The 18,386-nt window shown below is 41.5% G+C and overlaps 1 protein-coding gene and 1 long non-coding RNA gene across 2 annotated transcripts in view; one reads left to right on the top strand and one right to left on the bottom strand.

The window, feature by feature from the left end:
- The window catches only part of CCDC175 (coiled-coil domain containing 175), a 54,608-nt gene that overhangs the window by 24,333 nt on the left and 11,889 nt on the right, over positions 1-18,386 (top strand). The window contains exons 9-16 of the mRNA XM_053928528.1: positions 1,679-1,815; positions 3,939-4,049; positions 6,689-6,760; positions 7,796-7,931; positions 8,495-8,626; positions 12,140-12,278; positions 15,732-15,811; positions 17,034-17,186. Of these exons, the coding sequence (XP_053784503.1) occupies positions 1,679-1,815; positions 3,939-4,049; positions 6,689-6,760; positions 7,796-7,931; positions 8,495-8,626; positions 12,140-12,278; positions 15,732-15,811; positions 17,034-17,186 (960 nt within the window). The remainder of the gene's footprint in view (positions 1-1,678; positions 1,816-3,938; positions 4,050-6,688; positions 6,761-7,795; positions 7,932-8,494; positions 8,627-12,139; positions 12,279-15,731; positions 15,812-17,033; positions 17,187-18,386) is intronic.
- Positions 532-6,327, bottom strand: LOC123480497 (uncharacterized). The gene is made up of 4 exons (XR_006656530.2): positions 6,194-6,327; positions 3,625-3,874; positions 1,545-1,682; positions 532-939 (listed from the first exon to the last, which is right to left on the bottom strand). It is a non-coding gene; the product is annotated as an uncharacterized lncRNA (long non-coding RNA).

Below are 18,386 nucleotides of genomic sequence, written 5' to 3'. Positions count from 1 at the left end.
TCTAGTCAACAAAACAACCAAGCAAGCAAAATAGAACCGGAGAAATAGAAATAAAGAATGAACTGACAGTGACCAGAGGGGCAGGGGGAGGGGCATAACAGGGGAAAGAAGGGGAAGGGTCCAGTGAAGGAACATGTATAAAAGATCCATGGACAAAGACAATGGGGGATTGGGGTGAGGATTGAATGTGGTAGATAGGGGATGGGTAGGGCAGGGGAGAGTGATGGGGGGAATTGGGGACAACTGTAATTGAACAATAATAAGAAAAAGTTTTTAAAAAAGACTATCCATGACTAATGGACAATTTTCATGTGAATTAATTAGAAAAATTAGGAGCTTCTTGCTGCTGTGTGGTACCCGTGAAGTGTAGCAACCCGTACTGCTCTTAATTATGTTAGTGAAGTATTCGAGTCAGATTTAGCCCCCAGGGGAACTCACTGGACATTTGAAACTTAGGTTAAAATAAATATGGTATTTTAAGTAATTAATCGTGTATATACACTAAGATTTCTCCACAAAATATCAGTGAAGCATTTATTTTGATAGTTGAACAGAGGGAAAATACAATTAAAGTTTAACAGAAGTACCTTGATTAAATGTCATATTTTAAAATATATTATTGAATGACAAATATAATATAAAATAGTACATATAATATGACCCAATTTATTTTGATAAATACACAAGTATACATACACACCAGTCCCAAACTACCTTAATCCACCTTTTGGTTCCTTTGTGATCACGGCCTGTGGCTTCTTAGCTTCCAGTCCACCCTTCACCAGAGGGTGAAGTTCTTTGGGATCCCAGACTAACATGATGGGAGATTTATCAGACTCAATACCTGGATGAGCTCTAAGTGTTGACCTTCGTCCCCCTTGTCATGTAAGAGAACCAAAACTCAGTTTTCAAGTGGTTTCTTCCATATGTGTAAATGCCCTAGAGTAAAAGGATTTTTCAGTGAAAAATTGATTAAAAATAGATTTACCACCGTGAGTCTTGCTTTCTTGTAGAAGTGGCCCTAATAATTCTTCAGTATCTTGTTAGTTCTTGAACACTTAAAAAAATGTGTTCCTCCAGCTATTTTAGTGATCCTCAGCCAGAAGGTTATTTTGAATTATTGAGCACACCATTGACATTCAATTTATCTTTTTCACTGCATTTGATCAATTCAATCGAAACAACCAAACATGAAGGTTTCACTTTACTGTACCTCCTTCAGAACACTAATGAATACTCTTCTTTTGTCCTTGAATAGAAATATTTAACAAGGAGTAAGTGTAATATCCAGTCAAAGAGGTTATGAGCAAGAGCTTCTGTTGATATTGTACTTTGCTTCCCCAGTGCAATTTACCTTCTAGGAAAAAGACATATATCCTAAACTGAATGATTTCAGTTTATTAATCCCAATTTTTATTTAAATATTAATTATTACTCTATGGTTTTACATCCGTGTCAACTACCTTTCTACACTTTTGTCATAATTTATAGAAGAGGTTCCAAAATGTACGATTGCATATTGGACATAGAAATCAATCACTCACCTTTGCGGCATAGTCATTCTGTGCTAAGTGGAGTGTTCCGTGCTCCAGAGAGCTGCCCATCTGACCCTGACTCCCCTCAAAGGAACTGTGAAGCAAGTCCTCCACCTTAATTACTTTGGGTTTTTTTTTCCTAGATGGCTGAAAAAATACACAGAATCCAATCAGAGAACAAAGATCTACAAGACAAGTTGACTACTCTTACCAGACAATGTATGATTGTCATACAGGAGGAGGATAGAGTTTTTCTGCAGAAAAAGAAAATCCATGATGAGTATGTTTCTATTCATGATCCATACATGAACCAACGTGCCGTAGTTATGGGGAGCTTTCCTTGCTGTCAAAGTGGTAACTCTCCAATTAAGCTTATCCTCGTTTTAAAAGCTATTGACAATGATATAATATTTGTTACCTAGTAATAAATACACACACTCCTAATCTTTCTCTATAATACTGAGTAATACTTCCCCTATATGGGTCAGATTGAATTCATAAATCTCAAATCCTTTTTTTTTTTTTTTACTTCTAAACCATGCTCCTGAAAGAATAATCATACTTTCACCCTACAAGGCAATCTAGAGAAACTATGAGATCTGCCCTCATCAGAGACTGGCTCTGCACATGTATTCCGTGTGTCAGAGAAGGGTTAGGTCCTTGACACAGTCCTGTGATGTAGAGCCTGGGAACTATTCAAGGAAACCCCTATCTTTTACTACTCATTGGACTCCACTTAAGCACCATGGCTTGTCAGTTCCACCTCCCAAATATTTCTCAAATATGTCCTATCCTCCTCTCCAACTTCATTTTTTCACCTCTTTCAGCCTCTTTGGTTTGGCTGTCCCCTGAAAAGTCCTTCCCACTTTCTCCATCTCGTCTTCCTCCCTTCCACCGGAATGAAACATCCCTCTAACGCCATGCCTTTTCTTCACTTCCCTCATCATAATCAACGGGGTACAAATCCCTTTGTCCTACTGAGCTTTGAACAGATCAGAGCAGTGGCTCTGTCTCACTCAGCCCAATATCCCCAAGATCATGTACACTGCTTAGCAGGTTGTGAGCATTCACAATTACCTTCTTAATGAATTCTACAGAATGACATCTGGCACACATAAACTATGTAAGTAATAATCCATCTCCGCACTCAAAGTTAAACCTCACAGAAGCGTAATTACACTGTCCAGGTCCACTTATTGTAAAGCTGAGTTCAGCGGTGCGGCTGTTGCACCGAAGCCGCAGAGAGTTGTTGCAATCTTTATCTCGTGCAACGGAACAGCTTACTGAGACTAAAACTTAATATTCTTCAGGCAAAAACTTTCCTCAGATCAATACTAAGTTATCAGTTTGAAATACAAAATGAACTGATGACACATAATCGTAGCACTGAGACGTCTACCACCTTTACTGGTTTTTGTCCTTTTCAGCGTGGCCTGCCAGGAGAAGACGGCATCGGGCGGGTGGTTAGACAGCAGAAACTTATTTCTCACTGTCCCGGAGACTGGATATCCCAGATCAGGTGCCAGCGTAGTCAGATTCTGGCCGGGGCGCTCTCCCTGACCTGCAGATCAGCCACTTTCTCACTGCGTCCTCGCAGGGAGAGAGAGGGCAAGCACACTGTTGTCTCTTCTTATGGGGACACTCACCCCTTCATGAGGGGCCCACCCTCACGACCTTACCTAACCCTAGCCCCCCCAAAGGCCCCTCTTCAAATACCATCACACCGGTCGCTGAGGCTTCACCATGTGCGTTTGTGGAGGACACGACTCAGTCCCCGGCGGTTTTGAAGATAAGACGCTAAGATAAAGTATGTTCTGTGACAGGCATGTTCCTCTCAATGTCTGGAAGTGTGAACAAAACCATAATCTTCCTATCACTCTTTCTTCAACTTAGAAACCGAAAAAGATAACCACATTTATAAAATGCTTCCATCCCATTTCACTGTTATTTTCAGGGAGATAGGTATTGTAACCCCCTTTTTATGGATGGGGAAACAGAGGCTCATTAATAAGTAAAGTTTCTTTTCAAAGTCACACTCCTGGGAAGAGGTAGAGCCAATATTCAAAATTGGTCCAAATGATTCCCTTACCTTTCACAAAAGAACGTGACAGAATGGACAAAGTAGGAGAGAGACCCCCACTCAGAGGGATGAAGTCCTGTAGACCTTTTCTTACTGCTTTGTGGATGCTGTTGTGGTTAACGTGGGAATTGTAGATTTAGCCACCACGAGCGGAAAGCCTTTGTTCCTGTTTTTCCCGATTCATCCGGTAAGTAGTTCATGAACTACATTTTCCAAACTACTTCCGAGATTTTTATTTGTGACGGCGTATTTTCTCATGCTAAGGGGTTAAAAATGATCATGTAAGCCTTTAACACATGATAGCTGTTTCCTTTTCATGGTAGGAACCACAAACAACTGACATTTATCTCTCAGAAAGAAAACTTCCTATCACAAAGAAAGGTAGACATCAAAAATATGGAAGAAGGACTCAACACACTCACTGAGCTTCTTCGGTATGTTTGTTGTTTGAAAATTTTAATCTGTCTTCTCTTCACTTATTTTTAATAAACAGTAGCAACAAATCTGGGTCAAGTTCTAATATACTAAGAAAAGGAGGTTTATAATGAGTTCTATTTGTTCTACAGTCCTGAAAAGTCACTATCAGAGAATCTCAGTGAAAGGATGGGCAGGTCTGAGTTCTCCACAAGCTGCTGGGCGTGAGATTGGCGGGTTGGGGGCCAGTGACAGGGATGTGCCCAAACATCGCTACAACACCGACCCCTGTCACATCCATTTCTAACATCTAAGTCACTTTAATTTCAGAAGTAATGCCTGTATCTGATTTTAATTCAAATATTAAAATATGTAACTTAGAGAGTAAAAGTTACCTATTCTCTCCACAGAGAAAATTACTGTTAATAGTATGCTATACATGCTTTCTAATATATATACTTATATTTATGTATGTATATACTATATATATATGTGTGTGTGTGTATATATGTATGTATTCATTTATACAAAACTTGGATTGGACTCTTTTGTAATTGGACTTTTCCACTTAAAATTATATCTGGGAGGCATACATGATGTTATATGTCAGTTACAAAAACTGGGAAAATTATTTCTAAGAGAATGATAAAATGTGGTAAAATGGCAATACTTGGAGAAGCTGATGGAAGATATATGGGAATTCTTTGTACTAAGTTTTACACTTACCTACTGAGTTTGAAGCTATTTCAAATTAAAAAATTATATACACAGGGCTTCTTTCCTCATTCTTTTTTCTAACCACACAGTGTTCCTTTCATGGATTATACTGTATTTTATTTAACCTGGGCTCTACTGATAGACATTTTTTGTTTCCTATATTACAAACCATTTTCCAAGTTAACATTAACTTATCTCTGTCCCCCTATGTGACTATTTCTTTCTAATAAAAAGTCCTACTCATTGAATTATTGGATCAAAGAGAGTTTTGTATTTTTTATTTTTATAATTATTATCAAAATGCCCTATGTAAATATTCTACCATTTTATACTCTCACTAAGGCTGGGCATAAGGCTACTTATACTTTAGTTGGGCAGATGATCAAGACTAAAACACATGCAAACTAATGAATTGTGTTTGACTAAAGAAGAGTGTGGATTATTTTTAAAAAACAAAAGGATGAAAGAAAGAAAAGTCAAGAAGTTCTTTGTCATATGAAAATTTAAAACTTTATACCTTTAAGAGCAAGTCAGATTTTTCAGTTTGCTTATTAAATGGTGGAATAATATCACCACCCATAGAGATATAAATAATTTGAATATAGGGCACTGAAGAGACCAACTTATAGAAATCTAAGATGGGTGGGGATGAAAATTTGACACATACCAACAGAAATGTAGAACAAGGCAGGAAGTGTAGCCTTTTGGTTCCTTGTTCCATATATTGCTAAATAATATGTTTAAACATCCCTTTCTGATCATGTGAACCTCAGAAAGGAAACTATGAACTCTTATCTATGAAGAGCAAGAAAATAGAATTGGGTTGATTGGGGCTTTATTTTCCTCATGAAAAATGCAAATTTACAATCAATGATTGTGTCGTCATTAGTCTGGTCACCAGAAAGCCGAGAGCCAAATCTGTGGCCCAATATTGGTACCCATTTAGGATTTTTGATATTACCGTTGCTTTATTTTAAATTAGTGAGCTCCTTTGTGGATTAAATCAAATGTGTAAATAAAATCAATAACTTTGGGGCAAATTGTGAAGAACCCCGCAGTCCCAGGGGAGGATGGTAGGTTTATTTAGGTAAGAAAATGAGAACCCATACAATGTTTTCAAATAGAAAAAACACACATAAGCATAGTGTGTTTCTAGTTCATTTAAGAGCATTTCATATTCTAAGTTACATTTGCGAATATCTTTTATAAAGACTCAAAGTCACATTTTCCTTGTGTGGCCTTCAATTCCTCTCTGTTCATGAAAGCACTTAATAAGAAAAAGAGGGAATAAAAATAATAAAGGCTTCTACTACCTCTGTTAGAATCTTCACGTTTTCATCCACTTTAGATTCATCAGAAAATCCTCCATCCTTAATTACTGTTTACCCCTAGTTCAAGAATTTCTATTGACTTTCTGGAATAGACATTGTACCAAACCATAACTCACTCTGGAAGATAGAGCTCCTCACCAATTCGTTGACTCTAAGTCATCCTATGTCAGAATGTTATTTCCATTCATGTCCTCTGTCTGCAGCGAGCCTGCCTTGGTCACCAGAGTCCTGACTTGCTGTTCCTTTCCCCTGTGTCTCTGCAAATGATGACGTCCTTTCTTTGGGGAGATTGCACTGCCATTCTGGAACTCCATGTTCCTCCTTCTGTTAAACATTAACCTCCAATGACCTTTCCCCCACTACCTCCAAAAAAATCTGTGCTCTGTCCTTGGAAATACTCCTCAGTACCTGCACAATCAGTTTGTGCTTGCATAGAATTATAATCGTCTTTCTATTAGTCTGCCACTAAAGCCTTTAGTTGTCTCACAAGGTTTGTTCTGTTTGCCCATTAAGCAGTAACCTTACTGTACATAAGAATTACACAGAAGGTTTTATGTATTCTAACAGCTCCTACAAGTGCTGAATCCAATGTATTTTTTTCTTGTTTTCAGAGCAACAAAGGAAGTCTACCGGAAACAAATAAGAGTCCTGAATGATAACCTGGAAAGAGAACGTCAGAGATGGTAAAGAAACCAAGTTCCTTTGTGTTCTAAATAGTGTATTCCATCTGGATGAACAGTGCCCGACATACGAAGGATGCCAGAGTACTCGTTGGTTGCTAGAGTCCAGGGAACTGATTTTCCTAAGTTAAAGTGTTTGAGTTCTCTCAGATCTAGACGTGTGTGTTAGCTTGATTTTTGGCATTGAACAAGACCGGTTTTCCATTTGAACAGAGTGAAGTCATGAAAGAGTAGACTTGCCAAGATTTGGGTAATGCCTCTTGCTCATCCAGGCTTCTGCGTGGACAGTAGGGAGGTGATGTGCAGGGACAGAGCAGAGTGGTTAGGAGCACAGCCTGTACGGTGGGCTTTGGTTGCTCTGCCTCTCACTAGCTCTGGGACCTCGGTCAGTTAATTAATAATCTCTGCTCCCCTACCTGTAAAGTGGGGAATGATAGCAGCACCCACCTCATTAGGTTGCCACGAACAGTAAATGAGTCATCCACGTAAAGTATTTTGAGCAGCACCCAGCACTAGCAAGCGCTTGGGAAAACTTGGCTCTATTTTATTATTGTTGGTGTTGTCATTTGTATTCATAGGATTTTTAAGACTCAAATTGCACATTTTCACCGCCAATTATATGTAACTTTTTTAGGTTGTGGTAGAGAGAAAAGTTTGAGAGCCTAGAAGTTTGTAATCTCTTATTAGCACTTTGGATAATTTAGGTAATTCCATGACTAATTCTGCCCGGGCCTCTTCTTTTTCCACCTGCCCCTGAACCTTTCCCATTTCTGTTCCTTCCCTAAAGAAGGCAGGCTGCCAAGTGTGGTTCGTCCGCTCTCCTGCCGTTCGCACCCAGGTGGCTTCTTCCTTGGAAGCAACGTGCATATCCAGCATTGAGGCAGTCGATGTTTTTGTCTTATTTTTTCAGTGAAGGTGCAGTCTGCAGCCCCAACTGCACAGTTTCGTGTCATCTTGTTTTGCTTTGCATTCTGTAGACTCTTTTCTACGGGGCTCGTACGCCAATTTAGTAATGATTCTATGTGTTCTGCCCTCTAGTATTATAACTCAGTGGAAAATAGCTTGCCTGAGAAGAAAGCATAGACGTTGGCTTTTCAAAACACAAATTGAGTTGCAACTACTTATAGATAAAATTAAGGCCGCAGAAGATAGACGCAGCCAATTATTACAAGAGGTAAGGGAGCTCCACAGACTTACTATTAGTCCCCAGCGCCGCGTATCAGTGACTCCCCTCCAATTATTTAATTTAACCAAAAGGTATTTTTCTTTCTGCCACCTTCACATTTAAGGCGAATTATTTAACTTTCTCAAATGTATCCATTTGCTGTGTATCAACTGTAGGAATTTAGCAAACAAAGTAGCAGTTCTCTCCAGAATATATTTTTGAAGGCTGTAATGAGAAACTTGATAGCTTGGTAGAAATTTATCTCTGAAAATAGAGACCAAACATAATTTTAGTTTCCATATTTACCCTCTGCCCACCCTCCCTGCTCCACCACTCCCTTTCTCCACCTCCTCGTCACATTTGTTCATGCTGTTTGGTGAGGTCACCAGCCTCTGAAGGGAACAAACAGGTACATAAATGAATAGAACTTCTCAGTGGTTACTGTGGAATAAGGACCTGAAACCAGAGCCCAATCTAATACAGAGAGAGACTCATTTACCTGGCTGTTTGAAAATGTAAGGATGACTGTTACAAGACAAATGACAAATCCTCTATTTTTTTTCCCTAATTAGACCAGTTTTAGAGAAAAAGAGATCAGTGAATATTTGGTACAGATTGAAAAAATTACATTAGAATTAAAGCAAGAGGAGGAGAAATTCATCGCCAAAGAAAAACAGTTAATTCAAGAGTTGAGCAAGTATGAGGTAAATTTTATTTTACATCTGAGAATAATTTTAGATGGCTATTCGCAGGGGAGAGCGGTATGTTTCACGTTCTTCTAATTAGTTAAATGTACAATAAATCTTTTTGTATGACCAAGGTTCCAGTTGCATTTTGAATCTTTCTTCTTTCCCAAAAAGGAAATAGAGCAACAAGAAATATTTTTGCACTGACTTGGGGACTGCCAAGGGCTGCCCGGGTGGAATAGGGAGGGCGTGGGTGCTCAGGGAGGTCCCACGACAGGGCACCAAAAGTACCCCCGGGGCCCAGAGCGGGCGGCGTCTGGAAACAACAGAAAAGACATCTTTTCGAGGTGATGGTGTGACCTTGAAAGGCAAGGGTGTATTTCTTGGAGGGCACCGTTGGTGGGGAGGCGGAGGACAGAAGAGATGCTGGGAGAAGAAGCCTTCCAGAACTTCATTCTATTCGTAGCAGGAAAAGCGTCCGGGCTACCCCAGCCAGGGTCTTTATTTGCAGGCAACAGTCCTTTGCTGTAACCGTGGAGTAGGGAGTCCTTAAATTTCAAAGTTTAGATCTTACCCTGGTCCGTGCCCACGTCTCCACCCCCGCGTCCGCACTGCCTGCCTCATCTTCCAGAAACCCTCTGCAGAGAGATGATCCGAGAAAAGCCACTTCTTTCTAATGCGAGTAACAAGAAGGAAGCAGGCACGTCCTCCACACAAAAATGCTGTGAGAAAAACCAATGAAAGGCGGAGCAACACTGTCCAGCACATGCGGAACACTCACAAAGATGATGCTGGAACCGATGAGAATTGTGATCAAACGTTCTTTTGTGAATTAAAAACACACATCATTTCATAGAGGTGCCGAGGGAAATCGGCGACAGGGGAGTGCAGCAGGCAGGGGCGGAGGCCCGGACTAGGAAGCGGGGCGGGAACAGGCACGACTCAGGGAACTGATAAGGGGGAAAAGCTCGGCAGAAACTGGTACAAAATTAGAAGAAACAGAATGCAGAGCAGCTGGGGTGAGGAGCATTTCTCTGTTGGTCGTAGCGTATCTGGGTGCCATGGCTTCTTCTTGATGCTTAAAAACAAAGCAAAACCAAAAACAAAAGTAGAACTTGGCCTTTATGGAGCTTACATCCCCGTGGGGGGGAGACTGAAAATAAACAAGATAAACAAATAGAACGTGTAGTACGTCTCATGGTGATGAACGCTATAGAGCGGGGAGGGGGGGCATCTCCAACCCCGCAGCCACAGACCAGTACAGGTCAGTGGCCTGAAGGTCGCCTGAGCTCCACCTCCGGTGTCCACCTGCCCCTCAGCCCCAGTCCACATCCACAGCAGGAAGTGAGCTGCTGCCAGCAGGTGAAGCTCACCTGAGCTCTGCCTCCTGGACCCCTCCCCCACTCCCCCCCACTGTACGGTTCCTGGGAAAACGTCCCTGGTGTGTAAGGGTTGGGGGCGGCTGCTACAGAGAAAAAGAAAGCAGGGTCGTATGTGTGATGTAGTGTGTGTGTGTGCCATTTTGAACAGGGTGGTCAGCGAAGGCTACAGCCCTGCAGGAAAGGAGGGCGCAGGCCTTGGAGAAACCTGCGGACAGCGGCTCCGGCAGAGCGCGTGTTGAGCATGAAGGTTCTGAGGCAGGACTGACTTAGTTGAGGAATGACAAAGGGGCAGCGTGGCTGGAGCAGAGATGGGGGAGGCAGCAGACAATGGGAATGAATGAATGCACTCGCACACCTCCTTGTCCCCACCAGGCTATTCTTTTGTAGAAAACATAATATAGATAACACATGACTGAGTTTTTTTAACACCGCAGTATGATAAATTTTCTCTGGTACTGCACTGTGATATTTTCAAATTATGCTGTCTTATGTGTGTTTTTCTCTCTATATTTTACTTATAAGGATTACAATGGCAATTTGGAAGGGGGTATAGCAGGCCGGCGTATCACTGTATTAACTCATAGGGCATGAGCAAGCTGTTGCATCAAAGAGATGTCAAATACAGTGAACATAGGCAAGATGAGTCTAAAGGGCTAGCAAACCTCTTTCCTATATTGGGAAACTGACCTTGTCTTACCTTGTGGGCTTCTTGCCCTGGTAGCCTGATGAAGGGGGACCATCCGTGGTATGATCAGGTGGCATCGTTTGTGTAGAATGGCCATGATGGGAATGCTGCATCCTGACTGGGAGAGGAACTAGCGAGAAACTATGACATTGGGTTTTTCTGGGTTTGGTGCCTCTGTTAAGTGGGCATGTCCTTTGTGGGGACCTAGGAGTTATGCCCAAGAGGTGTTGGGTCCTATTTGAACACGAGGCTAGCACACCCACCTGTGTGGGTCTCCCTCCTGTGTCTGTGTTATCACTTTGGTGAGGTCAAAGGACACCGGCCTGTGGTTGGCTGTGTTTTAGGGCCCCTCCTGCTGGGGAAGCATGCTTGGCACTCAGGGTTTCCTTCAAATTATGTGCAGTTACAATGGGATAAAAACAAAAATTAAAGTTTTTAAGAGTAAACTGGGTCAAGTATAGTCTATTCAAACCTTCAGAGTCTGCATGTCTAGTTGAGAAGACCCACTGGTGGGGTCGTTACAGCAACAGAGACATTTATTTTGCTGTCTCGGTATTGGCCAAAGGAAAGCAGTCCAGGGCCAGAAGGGCAGCTCTGCAGTGCTCAGCGTGAGACCGACCCCTGCGGGGCCAAGTGGGGGCTTCCATGTGCACGGTCCCCGCCAGGGAAAGGAGGAAAGGGCCAAGGGAGCACGTTCCCCTTCTTGTTGCAGGACAAGGCCCAGAAGTGGCACGAACCACTTCGGCTCACAAACCCGTTGGTCACCCCCACTTGCATGGGGACAGAGAAATCACTGGGCTGGCAGCCGCGTGTCCTGCTGCAACTCTGGAGTCCTGACATTCAAGGACAGGAGGACGGACAGTAAACGTCAGCGGGCTGTCTGCCTTCGCCACCGTCTGAAACGCATGCTGCCCTTCTACAAAAGGCCCAACCGTTACTCCATCTGAAACTAAACAAAACCTGCGTTTGAGTGACTGAGCAGGCAAATTCACATTTTGCTTCAGCACTTTTACCCATCTGTTGTAGACTTTTATCCAATTACTGATACACCCTTTCCATTTCTTACTTACATGCACATTTCTTAGAACTTGTATATATTCTGTCCAGCTGTCTGGGTTTTTTTTTTTTTAAATAAAATATGATCAACCAAGAGAAATTCTTCAAATGATTTTGAGGTATATACATGGTAACCTCAGTAGAATTATAGCGATAGAGCTATAGAACTGAAAGGATCTTTGGAAAGCCGTTGAATCTAATCTCCCTAGTTTATAGATTGCCAGAGTCAGTGAGTCAGCCAGCAGGTATTTTTCAAACATCTAGTATGTGCCAGATACCTTGCTATGCATCTCAGGATAGGAGCAGACCAAGAGAGACTCTCTCCCCAGAAGAATTTGTATTCTACTCTAGGGTGTTATGTCGATTCTCCAAAATCATATCTCACGATCAGCTTTAATTTCTTTCAAGGAAAAATTTGTTCAGGAAACAGTGAGCACCAAAATAAAGGAAGATGAACTAGTCGAGTGCCTTCCCCATCTTCAGGTGGCAGAAGAAGAATATAAGAGCAAAAACAAAAAGTATGACGAGCTCAGTAACATTATCACAGGTACGTATGAAACCCTTAGTCATTGACCTCAAGCCCAGGTAAGGATTTCACTGTTGTCTTCTAACAGGAAGCCAGGTGGGTCACCCATCAAAGCAAGGGTGAGATTCTTCCAACTTTTCCCATCACTGTTCTCGAGGGGCTTTTTCTTATCTATGAATTTCCTCTCCTCCACATCACAAAATCCTACTGCTGCTGTTGTCAAATTTTTCCTTTTCTCTTTTAAGGACTGTTTAAAATTAAGGATTAGTAGCAACTATATTCTGTGGTTTCTCTCTGCACTTGGTAAAGGTAGAGCCAACTTCTTTATCTTACTGCCATGTGGAGGTTCTTTTCTGTCTCTTAACATGAATTTGCACGTTGTATGGTTTCCAGTTACGACGTGAACCACTTAGGAAGTAGGTACCCTGAGGTTTTTTCCAATAACCTACCCCGGAGGCAGAGATAGATAAGAGCCTGTCTCAGATCTGGGAGCCTTGTAGAGAATGTGAAGTGTGTTTGAAAGTATGCACACTTTGCATTCTATGACTTGGCATAACTGTGTTTAATATGAAAATCATTATTTTCTCCACAATCACTGGACATGGTCGTCTAACCCTGCACCCAAAAGTTCACAGACCCAGAGCCACCCCCGCAGGTGTGAGGCTTGTCATACACTGTGAGTAGAAAAGCAAGCAGTATATTGCAAGTACTGGTTTCTTACGGTTAAAGAGCAAAAATATAGAAGCAAGTCGATAAAGAAGGGAAAGCAGGAGAAAGAAAGGAAAGAGGCTGTAGAGCATCTGTGCCTCAGAGGGTAGAAAATGTACTTCCCCTGCAGGTGGTGAGACTCATGGAGGACGAAACACCGGGGCCGAGGGCACGTGGAGTCCTGTGGTGACTTTCGGTCAAATGTGGTGGATAAAACACATGCATCTACCTTTGCTCCTTAAAGGAACTTCACAAAAATGCGAGTAAAGGATTACTCTTTTTAAAAAGACATAAATCTACAAGTACAAAAGAGACTTGCAGAGAAGACATCAGCAGATAATAAATACCAACAAATTTTTGGAAGGAGTAATTGGACAGAAGGATGAGCAGAAAGAGAAGTGAGAATAACAAGAGCCTGCAGAGAAGCCCACCGTGAAGGCCAGACATCCTCTCCAGAAGACCCAGGAGGTGCTGGCCCTTGGGGGACCATGACACTGTGAAGGCTTGAGATGAGTCCTGGGGCTGAAGATCGGTTGAAAGTCTTTGTAACGCGCAGTTAGACCGCCAGGGCACATGCCACCCTCTGTGCAGCTGGGTGACCATTCCTCCGCAGTGCTGGCAGAGAAACTGGGCCAGAAGATTCTAAACGGCAGGGCATCAGCTGTGACGAGGAACGGGAGACAGGTGCTGAACTCTCAGCTTGCTGAAGGCCGCCAACCAGTCTCCAACTAGCCAGTGGTGCAACCCTTCTGCATTCCTTCCCCATCCTGAAGAAGGAGATGGTTGGATTTTTCTCTAAGGAACCTGATATTTCAGAGAAAAGCCCCACAGACCCTAATACCTGAGGGTCCCCCAACAAAAATGGCTGGTCTCTTCTTCATCACCGTATAGGGAAACCCACCCAGGAACCAAATCTTTTAGTGCCTCACTTCTTGTTTTAAATCCTCACTCACCCAAGGATATGCGGGTATGTGTGTTGACGAGAGAGAAGGAGAGAGAGAGAAACATCAATGTGAGAGAGAAACATCAATTGGTTGCCTCCCGTATGCGCCCCGACTGGGGATCAAACCTGCAGCCCTTTGGTGTATGGGTTGATGTTCCAACCAATTGAGCCACCTGGCCAAGGCTAGTGCCTTACTCTTAAATAGAATTAGAAAGGAAAGGTCACCAGATATCTCAGGAAAAATTCCAACGTGAAAGAAAAATTAATACAGACAGAAAAATGGAACAGAGCTTAGTGGAAACAGACAACACAAAGAACATTAGAACGTATTCTTAGAGAAATAAGAGAAGCTACTACAATTAGGAAAAAGAATATGGAGCTTAAAAGAAAGAACAGAGAACGAGAAAGAGCTCATAGAAATGAAAAACATAGTAACTAAAGTTTTAAAATTCAATAGGAGGATTATAAGAAAAGTCAAAGAAATCTCTCCAAGTATAAAACAAAATTATAATAAGGAGATTAAGGACAGGATAAAAGGGTAAAAAAATTAAACTATTCTGAGATGTCAAATATCTAACACGAAGGCCAGAAAAAACAACAGAAATGAGTGACAAGGATAAAGTTATCAAAGACAATGCAATAATATGTCTCAATACTGGAGAATGTGCATTTTATATTTGGATGGGCCCATCAACCCCCCCAGTATAATACATGCAAGACAAGACACTCAGCCACATCATGGTGGCATTTCAGGAGAAAAAAAAAGTGAAGATCTTAAAAGCTTCTAGCGAGAGAGGAGATCTCACAAAAGATTGGGAGTCAGATTGCTTCAGTCTTCTTCACTGCAATAATTATACCAGGGGTCAGAGTGTATGGCCTTCAGAATTCTGAGGGAAATTCATTGCCAGCCTTACATACCCATCCAAGTTATCAGTCAAGTATAAATATAGAATAGAGACATATTTAGATATATAAGATCTCAGAATAGCTCATTTACTCTGTCTTGGAAAGCTAGTAAAAAATTGTTTGGACAAATGGAATAAATGAAGAAAGAGAGGAGGATATGAGACCCAGGAAACAGGAGGTCCAACAGGAGAGAGATGCAGAGGGAAGTCCCACGAGGCCAGCTGCGCATCAGACCCAAAGAAGACAGGGCCCAGAGGCAGCGGGGGCGGGAGGAGAAGTGGAGCAGATGCAGCCCCTGAAGTGGTGGGCCACGTGGGGAGTCCTATGCAGAGAGATGCAATAATTGCATTGTAGATTTTGATGTGAACTGTGATATATATGTGGAAAACCAAGCAAATAAAAATTAAGTGAGGCGATTTTTAACTCCAGAAAGCAAAAAATTTATACAAGAAAGTACATATAATCACACTAGGCCACTTGTCTCGTGAGTGAATAATATTCACATTCTCATAATGATCTAAACAAAGTTCAGTCAAACAAAAAACATAACTTTATGGGGAGGGTAGAGGAGGAAAATGTGGAGATTGGGGGTGGGGTGGGGGTGACCACGCTGTGTCCTCCTCTGCTAGATTAGGAATTAAATAGAAAATGTCTTAAAATGACAAATCAAGAAAGAGCCATGTAATTATTTTTAAAGAAAATGGAAGAAGAAAAGCTAAAATGAGATTGAAGTAGTTGATTCTCAGGAGTCAGACAGGGGAGGAGGCGGCGCTGGGGAGCCCCTGACTGCGGGGTTTTGTTGAGATATAGTATTTGACTTTTAAAACCAGGTGCATGTCTTATTTTGATTAATGGGTTTTTTTAACCAAAGAACATTATGGATTCTTATTTTCTCCCTCTCTCTCACTTTTTTATAGCACAAAAGCAGGAACAGAATTTGCTGGAAGAGCTCATTTCTCAAATGACAAGAGACTTTTCAAGATACATTAACAACATGGTAAAGAGTCCGTGCATTCATTCTTCTTTCTTCTGTTAGAATGCTGCTACGTGGGAACACCAATACATACCTGGCACTATTGGAGTTTTTAGGAAACCCACATTAATTAAACTTACCCTTTTAATACCACCCTTTTGAAATTTTACAACATACACATATATAACATGCATATACATATATAATATACATGCATGTGTGTATATGTCTTAAAATGACAAATAGAAAATGTTAAAATGACAAATCAAGAAATAGCCATGTAAGCATTTTTAAAGGAAATAGAAGAAAAAACTAAAATGAGTTTGAAGTGGTTGATTCTTAGGAGTCGAACAGGGGAGGAGGCAGCATTGGGAGAGGGAGGGACTCCAGAAGCAGCTAACCTGCGGCCCTGGGAAGATCACTCGGCAGCCTCAGTTTCCTTAGGCAAAAGGTGGAGCCCGGATCACGGTTTCTAGTCTTTTCAGATCCGTTGCTCTGGTCAGTCCTGTGAGACAAGGATAAGTTAAGTAGTCAGAGGCTGTAGATAGGGAGGGCGTGGATGAAATGGGAGCAAGTCAAGAGATGTTTACTAACTTTTTAAAAGTTACAATCAATAGTTAATGATAAACATGTATGTGGAGTTGCTCAATTAAAAATAGAAACACCTATTCTTTGATATACACTGGTATCAAAAGTAACTTTCGATATGTTATGGGTGTTGAGAAATATGAAGGGGAAAATTATAGGTAAATATTCTATATATACAATTCTATTTTCTTAATAAGATGCTGCTAGTGATGATTATACAATGAATAAAGGTTATGTGATATATAACAGTATAATAACTATAGAGACTTAATTGAGAAAAAATTCAGAGGAATCCATAAAGTAATATTCTTTTCCTTCAAGAAATATTAAATCCTCTCTAAAAATCCTCAACAAATTTCAGTCTCCCCCGCCTTCCCCTTTTTGTCAGACAATTGTTCATATATCAGCATGTATTTTATTTTGTGAAGTTGTCTTGGCGACTTAACATGAACCCGCTTCCCAGAGTCCATGAATGAACGTCCAGCAATCAGCTTTTGAAGTTAATATAAAGTGTTTCTAAGAAAAGGTACCTGTAGCCTCTGCTGGGGGCCCAGGAGTGAGCTGGGACCCCTCTCTGAGTGTGGCTCAGGCGATGTAGTACCTCAGCGCCCTGCTCACTGACCTCTGTGAGATAACTGTGGGTTTTATGCTTGAGCAGGACAAAGTGAAGAAGGAATTAGAACAATTACGAGATCAAGAAAACCATAAAATCAAAAGTCATTTTGAAATTCTGAGGAACTTAGAAAATGAAATCTATGCACATGACCTAATAACAGAAACTTTGCTCCTGGAAAATAAAAGATTAAAAGAAGTAAGTTCAAGAGCACTTCTATTTGCACAATGGTTTTGGTTGATTGCCTAGACATGTAACAGTTATGGGAGAATAGCTCTTAAAAGTTTTAAAATGAAGCTTAAGTTACGTACAGAAAGGTGCCCAAATCATAAGTGTACAGTTTAATGAACACACCTGGGTAACCGGCACCCAGATCAAGAAACAAAGAATTTATGGTGCCCAGATATCCTCTCCGCCCCATCCCATCACAACGTCCCCACAGCAGCAGCACCGTGCTGACTTCGGACACTGTGGACTGGTTCGTCTGTTTTCAAACACTGTATGTACAGAATGACACAGTATGCACTCGAGCTCAACCCTGTGTTTGTGAGGCTCCTCCTTACTGCCGAGTGCGGTTAAGGCTCATTCCTTTTTAATTCTATATAGTATTCCATTCCACGGCTCCACTGCGCTTTATTTATGTCCTCTACTGTTGACGGGGGTTTAGAGAATTTCTAATGTGGGCCATCGTAAACAGTGTTGCTGTGAACATTCCAGTACATGTTTTTTGGTGAACACATATACACATTTCTGTTGGATATACACTCCAGCTGAGTGACAGAGACATAGGGATGCCTGTTGTCCATTTTTGTGCACTGTGCCCATCTCCCAAGGAGCTTGCAGTAAGTGACACTCCAGCAGTAATGTACGAGGACACCAGCTGTTCCACATTCTCACTGAAACTTGGTCTTTTTCAATTTAACCATTATGGAGGGTGTGTAACGCTGCCCATTGTGGATTTCATTTGCATTTCCCTGATTATTTTTTAATTACTTTATTGTTGTTCAATTACAGTTGTCTGCATTTTCTCCCCACCACTCCCCCCCACCCCAGCCAAACCTACCTCTCTCCCTTGCTTCCACCCTCCCCCTCGGCTTTATCCATGTGTCCTTTATAGTAGTTCCTGAAAACCCTTCTCCCCACTGTGCCCTCCCCACTCCCCTCTGGCTATTGTTAGATTGTTCTTAATTTCAATGTCTCTGGTTATATTTTGTTTGCTTTTTTCTTTTGTTAATTATGTTCCAGTTAAGGGTGAGATCATACCGTATTTGTCCCTTACCGCCTGGTTTATGTCACTTAGCATAATGCTTTCCAGTTCCATCCATGCTGTCACAAAGGATAGGAGCTCCTTCTTTCTCTCTGCTGTGTATAATTCCATTGTGTAAATGTACCACAGTT

This window comes from Desmodus rotundus, chromosome 7 (genome assembly GCF_022682495.2).
Source record: "Desmodus rotundus isolate HL8 chromosome 7, HLdesRot8A.1, whole genome shotgun sequence".
In the NCBI taxonomy this organism is placed as follows: Eukaryota; Metazoa; Chordata; class Mammalia; order Chiroptera; family Phyllostomidae; genus Desmodus; species Desmodus rotundus.
The sequence above is the reverse complement of the archived record's forward strand: the minus strand, read 5'-3'. Positions and strand labels throughout refer to the sequence as shown.